Raw genomic sequence first — 11,571 nt, 5'->3', positions numbered from 1 at the left:
TCTGTACCAAGTCAGGAGTATTACAGTTGTGTTTCACTTGTTCCATTGATTGATATCGTTTGATTTTGTCAGTTTTTATGGACTTTCCGTTTTTTGAATTTGCCTTGGAATTCGGTATTTTTGTTATACTTTTTAGTCTAGCCTTAGGAACTTTACAGTTTAAGAAAGTGAAAGAAATAATGATTACAATTGAAACCATTGAAACTAAGACTGTTAACATCAACCAAATGATAAAATAAGCAACATTAACATTTAATTTTAGTTTGTTTTATTATCTAAATCATGTAACTATAAAAGTTCATTATAAAAAATCAAATAAATTAACAATTGGTCCTCAATTATCAACAACAAATAATTAAAATTGTGACGATTCATAAACATGTTAAAATATGAAATCTTTATGAAAAAAAAGTTTCTTGTTTACATTATGTATAAAATTTGTCAAAAACTGAATATGCAAACAAAAACATTTCATGAATAAATGTATATGAAAAAATAAACACATGTCAAGTATACACAATAGAGATACATGTCATGAACAGAATAATATTATATCCATTATTTTTTCCTGTATCAACCAGAACCATTAATTAAGCTGACCACGAAGTTGGAGTTCTGATTGATACAGAGTACAATATAAAAAGCTGCACATACTATTCTTTGTTATCCTATTTGTAAACATAATCGTTTTTTACAGAGAGTTTGATGATGTACAAACTTGGCTTTTAATTCATATAACATTGAGACGTCTTTTGTTTTTATTCCACCCTTGGTATCTTTTCTTTTTTACTGGTGTGCAATCTCAGCCTTCAATTACAAACTTAACGTAGAGTTTTCTGTTGCATGTTCAGAAAATGAGTGACTGAAAGGCCAAGGCCATCGATTCCAAGGTCACACATCAATAAACTGTGTAAAAATAATTTTTTCATTATTACAAATAATTCCTTATAAAAATAAAAATAAAAATACCTACATCAAATACTTCAGCAACACCTGAAGACCTATATCGCCTGTGTAGGAATTCAAACTTGTGAAATGGGTTTTATACATGTACAATATTGTTTTGTTGCCCCGACGCCCACCAATGGACCCAGACTTGGCATAAAACATTGCAACTATCATTATGCATGATGATATGTTCATGTAACTTATGAGCTGTTTGTGATATAGAGTTTCAGTATTGTCTGTTATAAGTAATAGTTTCTTGAAAAATCCAAAACAAAATATGTAACACTGAGGGCTCAGTACAAATAAACAGATTTACTGCCAAAAAATTGTTTAATAAGTGTAAATTAAGAAATTAATGTATACATTTATTACTGTAAATCACTGATTACTGGTATTTGCGTGATCTAATTAATGTGATTGCAAAAATTTTGTGAAGGAAAATCACGACTGAAATTATAAATGCTAGTATTTATTTTTGTAAACCTGATAAGGTCATATTTTTGGCATCAATAAAAAAATCACAATAATTTCTGAATTTGCAGAACTTCAATCTGCATCATCTGACCATGGTTCCTTTTAGGAAGGAAACAGGTGTTGGTGGTTGATGTGATATTTTGTACCATGTTATACTGTGCAGTATTTTTGGTGAGTTCTGTTATTCCTTTTTATGAATTTATATTCTTAATCTATCATGTCTATCTGACCTTGATATTTAAGAGTTCCATCTTTCTGATCTAGAATTTACAGTAAACATAAATTATGTTGCAGTTGGGGCCATGCTCATGACACATGTTTCAGTTTTGGTTTCTTACGGAACAAGAACTAAACAGGAAATGAATTTAATCAGAATTTCAATAATGTTATGCTTATATTCACAACAAACACACAACTTTTCCAGGTAAACATGTTTAAAGAGTTAGAACGGGACTAAATTTTTTTAATCTTCATTATCTAACAAAAAACATTTTTAAAGAGGCAATGTGTAAAAGGAGGGTTGAACATGCAGCAATGACATTTTAAATACTTTTTGACCTGCTGAAAACATTGGTGGACTCATGATGTTGAACAAATTCAACCTAAATATTCATTATTAAAATAAGGGCAGTCTTTGAAGGACTTGTATATGAAAAAATGTATCTACATTATATTTATACACTCATTAGGCAATAATGACCTTGCACCAAACAGATGAAAATATACATCATATTATTCTGAATAAATTCAGTTACAGAGAAATATTGAAGTGAAGCTATAAATTAGAAAAAATATTCTAATACCAAAATTGACAAAAACTAGTTACCAATATTTAAAATAGTTAGTTACAATTGTTTTAATTTGTTTTGTCAATAAAGTACAACATTGTCTCATAGTTTTTGCTATCAGCTATGTCATGTATGTGTTATACAAATTTAAAAGATGTAAACATGGTAAATGTGGATAAAATAGATGTTGCAAATATTTGCAATTACATGTAAAAGTGGCATTTTAGGTCAAATATAAATTTAAACATGTTTATGACATCATCATTATCATGGTTACAAAACAACTGATATTTCTGCATTGAAATGTCCTGGTAATATCATCATATTCATTCATCAATAAAATTTACAGCATATTGAAAGGAATGAAGAATTTTCTTATTTTGTAATCTCAGCACTTTGTCAATTGTTGACTCATCATATCTCTTCCCTTTTACATGTTTTATGCATATGCTAACTATCAATTTCAAAGTTCATTCAGAAGAAACTTAAAGATGTACTTCCATGGCATTTGTATTAATAAAGTCAATGAAAGTCCTGACAAATTTTTTTCTATATTTTATCTTATTGAATAAACATCTGAAGTACGTAATTTCTGCATAATTACAATCAATATTCCCCAGTATCATGAGTATTGTACAGTATTGAAAATAGGTAAAAACTTCCATATTTTGAAATTAAAAAAAAAACACATGCATTTTGTGTTTAAATATATAATAAATATGATAAAAAAGCATGTCTCCTTAACACAAATGCCATCAAGAAATTGACCTGAAGGCATAAATTAGTAATAGTAACTCAAAGAGTCATAGTATAATTTTCTCATTGTTGAAGGCCATACGGTTACCCATAATTGCTTACATCCACTTTATTTGAACTTTTGTGGATAGTTGTCTTATTGGCAATCATACCTCATCTCCTTATTTTTATAAGAAGATTCATACAAAAGTCATGACAGGAAAAACAAAATGATTCAGTGAAAAATCACACTTGCTGGTGTTGATTCACTGTGAAATATGGTGATTGATGGCCATTGAAGGTGATTAATTACATTCTGATGTCTAACCATTCTTTTTACTATCCATGCTATCAAAGGGCAAAAAAAACATATGTCTGTTTCCCGTCTCCAAACCAACCCTAATTTTGATCACCGAACGTAAGTTTGATCACAGACACTAAAACATTTTAATGCTTTTCCAATTTTTTTTTCTCAAGGAATAGCTTTTTTGTATCATTTGAGTAGTCCTGCCTCCCTTCCCAAATATCCAATTGTCATACCCTAATGCAAAGCTTAAAATCAATCAGTGAAGTGTAAAATGAATACATCCACTTCATTTAAACTTGGATCGATAGTTGTCTCATTGGCAATCATACCACATCTCCTTATTTTTATATTGTCATGTTGACTGCATTTTCTAATAAAGAATAATTTTAGGATTTTAATATTACCACTGATAACTGATATTTCGAAAAATGAGTAAAAATGAGCAAATTGGGATGATGAACAGTCTACTGTTAACTTAAGCTTATATGCTCCTTGCTCGAGGTAGCAAAGGGCGATCATAAAAATAAAACAATCACACACAAAATCAATCTATATCATTGTCTCCAATGCTTCACCATTAGCATCGACTGTTGTGATTGGTCTATACGGTTTTAATCCTTTCTCCTTATTGGTCAGGTTGTTGCTAGGAAACAAAGCTGCTTGACTACTTGTGCTACTGTTAGAAGGTAACATGTCTTCTGAATACATAAAGCTTGTCTCAATATTATCAATTTCCTCATAGTAATGAAAATTTCCTGTATTTGGCTGAATGTATGGGGAATCCTGAAATCTGTGATAATTTTGCAAAGGAGTTCTTGGAACACGATATGGCATTTCCTGAGGAGTATGATAAATGTTTGCTGATGTATGATATACATTACCTACTTGAACACAATTGGGTTTCATGACTGATGATGGGGAGTGATATGGATTGGATGAATCATAAACATGATTATGATTTGAATGATGAAATGGAGTTTGATAATTTGTTCTTGGCTGCAACCTTAACTCTGCAGAAACTCCCATTTTTGGCATGTTCCTTTTCTTAGCACTCTGATTGTAAAGAGGTTTCTGACTTTCTGATACAAACACATCATCATCACTAGAACCTGTTAAAAGTCTGTCACGACTATCATTTGGAACATCGCTACTTTCACTTTTGCCTTGATCCATAGTTTCATAAGTACATGTATCACTCTGAGAATCTGTGCGAACTGACGAGCTGTCCTGGGATATGGATACAAAATCAGAATATGATGGAGGATGTGGATAAGGTGGGAGTATTTCAGGCGAACTCTGACCTTTCCAATTAACAAGTTCTTCTTGAGATGGTCTGTTATCACCACATTGTTTTTGATAGCCTAAGTCTTTCCTTGGTGGTGCATATGGATTTTCATCAGATTTTTTGCACAATTTAAAATTCTCCCGAATTGCTTTTTCACATCGGATTTCACCAGGAGTTTTTAGACCCTTAGCATTTTGACTGATGTCCAACTGACTACCAACAACATAAAATGCTGATCCGTCTCGTTGAAGAGGCTTTGGAGGTAAAGTATCTCCATGACTTGACTGACGTGTAAGTGGTTCGGGAGGTAACATTAACTTGTCTGCATTTTGTCTTCGAATAGGCTCTGTGGGAAGAAAATGACTTTGCACAGAAGGTCGTGACCTTGGTTGTTTATTCATATTTATTCCATAAACAGGATCAATTAATGAATTAGAATTAACATCTATTATTTGTTTGTGACTTGGAACTGACTTCGAACCACTCTTGACAGGATCTTTATCCTTGACCTTTTCGAGATCAGCCTTTAACCTTTCACTCTGTTGTAAAAATAATTCTTTTATCTCCTCTTTGAATTGTTTTCCTCCTTCTTTTTTCTTAAAACTGTTACTGTGATTTATTTGGTATGGTTGAGGTGTATGAGATCGTATAATTTTTGGTATTGTATTTTGTTTATTAACATATGGCTGGGGAGTCAAAGCACGTCTATTATCAAACTTTGGTTTTTCCTCTTTGTTTAGATTTCCCTGAGATTTCAATATTTCAGTCTCTTCAGCATACTTTTTATGCAAATCTAAAATAAGCATTAACTGTTTTGTATCTAAATTATGAAGAGTTACTGCCCTTTTGCCCCTTTTCCTATGTTCCTTCAGTTTTCCTTGACCCTTCTGTTGTTTCAAATTACTGTCAAGGTTTCTTGTTTTATCAATGTCATCCAATGAATCACATGACCTTGACCTCCTGACTCCAGGAAGATTCAAATTTCTTAATAATATTTCATTAGACCTCTCACTATCAACTGACTTCCCATGTGATCTTGAACTATCCAATGAATTCTGTCTATCTGTAGATTTCAAAATACTAATAGGGAAGCTACTGATTGGTTCAGAATTTTGACCAATCACAGAGTGTAGGTCATTCACTGCAGTCTGGTTTACTATAATGTCATCATCACTTTCTGATACTGAAGAACTACCACTTACTGTAAATATTTCATCGTAAGTCTCCTCCTGCAAAAATAATAATATACTTTAAATACACAATGATTATATTATTTACAGTCAAACCTGTATAAAAAGGTCACCCTCAGGACTTTTATGACATTAAAGGTGACATTTTTCGACCTTTGAATTAAGGTTTAGAATGCATAGGTACTAATGCAGCAGGGACATAAAGAATATGACCTGACAAGACAAGTTTTGGCTGAATAGAGGTGACCTTTATACAGGTAGTACGTTTAACTTAAAACCTATTACACAGAATTAAAATTTCAAAATATTTCATATCAAATGTCAAATTAAGAAGCTTTCCTATGCAATTCAGCTATATTTTCTTCTTCTTCTTGGTGTTAAGATAGTTTTTCCCTCAGGCAAAGTTGGCCTTAGATGGATTCGCTTATTATTTCTAGGTCCTTTTAATTATATAGCTCTTTCGTTTCTTATACATCCGTGGCTTTCAAATATTTGGCTTTGAGCATTCCTGACGAAGGTCTGTCCAGGGAAGCATGTTGAACGCATGAAATTTATATAAAGTTTGTTTTTATTTTTTAAATGTTCTTGTTTAAATTTTGTATTACTTGAAATTTCCAATGTGTCATGATTTCTACTTAAAAATGTTTGATGAAACTTGTCTTAATCTAAGTTATGGACTTAAAACACCATTTTGTAAATGTCCTACCAATGATAATTTTAAAATCAAGTCCTATAATTATTTATGTCTTTACTTAATTGATGTTGAATTTAAATTTTTCAGAAATAACTGAAATTAATTGCATTGTATCCTACCCTTATATACATCCTCAGCAATACAAAACAACAAGATAAATTATAGCGATGTTAAAAAACAATTTACATTCTAAGGGAAATAACTCAAATTGTATCATTATATCTATATATGTCATTAAGGGGGTTTCCCTTACTTGGTATTTTTCGCGGGTTATGTTTTTGCATGGGTGGTTTCGGTTGAGGGTATATAAGGAATTTGTATGGGTCCGTTCGAGTAATGCGAGGTTTGTTACAAAGTTGGAAAGGATGTGTTATAAGAATATTTCAGTTGTTTGCGATAGCTTTCCCTCCCTCCCCCTCCTTCTAGTAGTAGCTTTGTACTCTTGATACCTATGTAACTATATAACATGTTGACATTGATACATATGTATGATCTTTATTGTTTTTTGTTGACTCGTTCATTATATAAAATTTATGCGATCTTTGTAACGAACGCACAACCCATTTTCTTGTTTGTTGTTTATTTTAGTTAGTTCAGAAAATATTTATTTTAGTACGAATGAAATGAGGTAGAAAATAAGAAAGTAATATTTACTTGTAGTAGTAAATTTGTAAGATTTTCATTTCAAGATTTGAATAGTCTCCCCTTAATCTTCTCCAAAATTTACTTGTGCAAGTAATTTTTTTTATATCATAAATATAAGTAATTAGTAAACAGGTAGTTAATGAGTCATGAATCAAAAATACCAATGACACAGATCAGTATGCTGACATAAAAATTGATTCCGAATTTTAGTAAGCTCTGATTTGTTCCTTAGAAAAACGAGACCTAAGTTTTATGTGACAGACGGTGACTGACTGAAACACAGGCTGACAAATGTAAACCAGTTTCTCTAATTCTTTGACAATTTAACTCTTTCTGGACCAATTGTTTAAAACAAATTATTTAAAGAAGATGATTGGTTAAGTTAAAAGGTCATAACCTTTATCAGCTATCTGGGTGAATCGAAATGTACAAATGAATATATATTTAACAAGGAATTATTTGAATCTGGAATAATTTTGAATTGCTAAAAATTGATAAGAAATGTATGATGAAAACTAACCCAATTAAGAAGGGTTAGTCATGTGTGCCTGGCTAAGGGGGATTAGTTAGTTCATACTGAAAATCAAAAATATCAGTGAAAGTAAAATTAACCTTAGCCATCAGGCCACGCAGGATGGCTAACCCTCTTTAGTTTGGTTAGTTTTCATCATACATTTTTATTCTATTTTCCAGAATTCAAAATTATTCCAGATTCAAATAATTCCGTGCTATTTCATTAAATGCAATGTTCTTGGTTAAAAGTGGACTTTTGTGAATGTTTGCTTCCATTTGATCCTGAGATGCATAAATGAAGTTTTATCATATCAATTTTTGCAGTGTATGATCACTATGATGTAGAAATCATGAATGGAGAAGGCATTCAAAGGAGATATTTGTTTACTTTGAAAATTTATTCGATAACCATTAGAGAAACAGATTCTTACAAAATTTTACGGACGCCATCACGAGTTGGTTGACCGTTATGGAATATCCATTTCACAGATGAAAGCGGATATGTTCCAATTGTTGTAACTACAATCCCATCCCCCTTTCCTGGAATGTGACCTATCGAATTAGACTTCTTACGGGATTTGTACTAACATGAGCAACACAACGGGTGCCACATGAGGAGCAGGATCTGCTTACTCCTTCCGGAGCACCTAAGATTACCCCCAAGTTTTGGTAGGGTTTGTGTTGCTCAGTCTTTGTTTTTCTATATTGTGTTTAGTGTACTATTTTTTGCTTGTTTGCCTTTTTCTTTTTTTGCCATGGCGTTGTCAGTTTGTTTTCAACTTATGAGTTTGAATGTCCCTCTGGTATCTTTCGTCTCTCTTTTACAAAGTTACTCGTGGATTATTGGTTTATCCAATCTCGATAGTTAAATTATCAATGCTCAGACTATAAAATTTGATAGTTTAACTATATCGATTGGATAAATATGATAATCAACTGGTACCAATGTAATAATCTATATACATCCCCTCCTCTTGATATGTTAAAGTTGAGGTATAAAAACAAATGACTTTATTTGTCCTTACCTGTAGAAGTCTAAGTCTCGTCCTCTCTGTCCTCAGAACAAGATAAGCTAACACTACTGTCAAAGCACACAAGCATAACACAGCTAAAAATAGTCCTATCTCTGTATACAACAAAGCCGGTAAAACTTCCTGTATAGCTTTACAGCTGGATGTCCTCTCAAAATTAACTCTCGTTTTATCTGAAATTACACAAAAAATGTTTCAGGACATGTATTTATAGGTAGGTTTCAAATGCAGTGTTCTTAGCAGTATATGTTTGTCTATAATTAATTTTTCTCCTCTCCAAAGAATTGTAACAATTCTTGTAAAAACTTGATTTTTGGGGGAAATTCTGTTTTTATCATTTTAAAAAAGACAACAGATTAAGCTTAGTTTAATGCAAGTTATAATAAAGGAATTTGACACACATTATCACAACTTACAACAAATTTCCCAACAATACAAGGAATCTAGTAACCATGTGTCTACTTTGGATTCATTTATTTCATGGATTCATTTTCGTGGATTCATTTATTTTGGTGGATTAAGGAAAAAAAATGTTTTTTCATGAATATTTTATTTCATGGTTTTACAAAAGTCTGAATACAAGGCCATAGAAAATTTATACTTTATTTAACCTTAAAAGTTGTGGTTCACCTGTACCCATGGAATCAGGATAATTGGTATCTCATGAATATTAATGAATCCACAGTATTCAACTACCATCATGTTAAGTACAATTCAAATTAAGAAACTAAATTTCTTCTATATTTACACATGCATAAGAAAAAAGCTAATTCATGGTCACTTTCTCTTCTCTATTTTTACTGATGTATCTGTGTTTCTAAAAAACATTTCAAATTCAGAATAAAAATTACAGAACAGACAAAAAAGTCACATCTGCATTCTGCATTCCAAAAAATATTTGAACATTATACACTTTTTTTCAATGCCAGTTAAAAATTGACAAGAGTTGTCTCTCTTTGGCAAAGTTTTATATTACTGACATAATAAGGAATTGTTCACTATTAAGAAGGTGTAATAAAATTTAATTAGTGATATGTTTTAAAATTCTAAATGTAATTTGATTGTGTAATTAAAAGTGATGCTTTACACACTAAAAATAGTTGAATACAATATTTAGGCTTTTTGTGATAAGTTTTAATTTGCATTTATAGAAATTTAGCTGTTACCTGGTTACTGTGGACCCTCCACCTGGTCATATTACAATACATATATATATATAAATGCGTGTTGTTAAAATATACTTTTTCACTTTTTTGGTCTTTTGGAAAATGTTGTTTGTGCTGTATTTAGACCTCTCTACCAAGAAATTTGTTTTGCATGCACACGTATAAAATTGCAATTTTTATCCAAAGCAATCATAGGTTTGAACGTCTTTTTCGATTTAGACTTGTTTATATATATGTAGGGCATTTATAACTGGTCAAACTTGAATTACAATGAGACAGGCCAGTCTTTAAAAAAACCAAAAAAAACCAAAAAAACCCAAAATCTTCCAATCTGCTCAAATGCTGGCACTATTTTTGCAGTTCCAAAAAAGAAATGTGGTCTAATTGCTCAATTTCTTAAATTTATTTTTGTCATGTCAAGTTTTACAAAATCTGGTTAACTTTAACCAGAAGTCTGTTTTACATTTTCATTTCAGTTAACTAACTCTGTAAAATTTAACCCTTTGGTTTTTGTCCCAGTTAGATTCTATAAACAGTTAAATGTTTTCCCTATTTTAGACAGATCCAGCAAGCTTGTTACTGCAATATCTATAACTTTATACTTATAAATAACAAAGGGAGATAATCACCTGTTTTAGAATATTCTAATTCTAAACTGTCTCGTTTATAAGGTGACAAACATGAACAAATTGAGGTAGTTATACTGTAATCACATGACTCAAGGGAGGTAAGCGGCTTAAGTATGTGTGTCCCTGTAAGTATGGATATGACCACACAGACAGTCCCTGTTCCTATGGCAACAACTATAACAGAAACAACCTGAAAGATAAAAACATGACATTAATCATACAAGAAATTAACAATTCAATAACTGAATTTAGTATTAATCACTTCACAATAAAATTATTCAAGATATCTTAACACAAAGCTGTTACCTGATGAGTTAAACTTTATTTCCTTTTAGTCTATTATAACATGGCATGTCTTTTGTAATATCTTGATGATTTTTGTAACTAATAGGCAACTATTAGATATTGTGTGCTGGTGGTCTGTACCACAGGATTCTGTATGCATCTAGTGTGGTTAGAGCCATAGACTCTCTATCACCACTGGCTAGCCTGTTTTGTAGGTGAAAAGAGAGCCAAGTGCGTAAGTCTTTCTGCCAGTACATAGCCTCTACACTATTCAAGACTTCTACAATGCCTCCTCGTGACAGCACATGGTAACTAGGATCTAGCATCCTAGGCATTATTGTAGAGGATCTCAGAGCAGCAAGGGCCCCAGAGATGCAGTGTGTAGACCCACTGGCGTGTGGACATGCCCTTGCCCCAGCTATGGGTAAATAACACCACTGCCTAGTGGTTAGGTTTGGGAAAATCAAAGGCTATGGAAGCAGACCCAGAAGGAAAAGCCAGGAAGATGGAGCTTGTCAGCCATGGCAGGCAATTGTCTATGGGAAGGAAAACCTAGACAACAAAACTCCATCCTACAGGTAGTAGGTTTCTCATATGGCTAATCACCAGGCAGAGTAAAAAATTTGATGATTAAGGAAACCCACAGGGCCTTAAATGCCGACTGGCATAAAGAGGATAGGTGAGGTGAGGTGAGGTGAGGTGAGGTGAGGTGAGGTATTGAAGAGATCAAATGATGGATGTATTGGTGATTAACATCCAGTGACAAATATTAAATGCTTATGCTATTGCCTTTGCCTATATCACCCGGGTCATACGCTCCCTAATTCTCCTATATCACCCTGCTCATACGCTACCTAATTCTCCTATATCACCCTGCTCAT

At 32.2% G+C, this 11,571-nt stretch overlaps 1 protein-coding gene across 1 annotated transcript in view; it reads right to left on the bottom strand.

Moving 5' to 3' along the window:
* Positions 1-251: 251 nt before the first annotated feature.
* The window catches only part of LOC127721055 (uncharacterized), a 39,121-nt gene continuing 27,801 nt past the window's right edge, over positions 252-11,571 (bottom strand). The window contains exons 4-6 of the mRNA XM_052227737.1: positions 10,406-10,595; positions 8,605-8,783; positions 252-5,766 (exon numbers count right to left, since the gene is read on the bottom strand). Coding sequence (XP_052083697.1) covers positions 3,802-5,766; positions 8,605-8,783; positions 10,406-10,595 — 2,334 coding nt within the window. The 3' untranslated portion in view covers positions 252-3,801. The remainder of the gene's footprint in view (positions 5,767-8,604; positions 8,784-10,405; positions 10,596-11,571) is intronic.

Source organism: Mytilus californianus, unplaced genomic scaffold (genome assembly GCF_021869535.1).
Source record: "Mytilus californianus isolate M0D057914Y unplaced genomic scaffold, xbMytCali1.0.p SCAF_12, whole genome shotgun sequence".
NCBI classification, from domain to species: Eukaryota; Metazoa; Mollusca; class Bivalvia; order Mytilida; family Mytilidae; genus Mytilus; species Mytilus californianus.
Note: the sequence above shows the minus strand (reverse complement) of the source record. Positions and strands in the feature narration are given on the sequence as shown.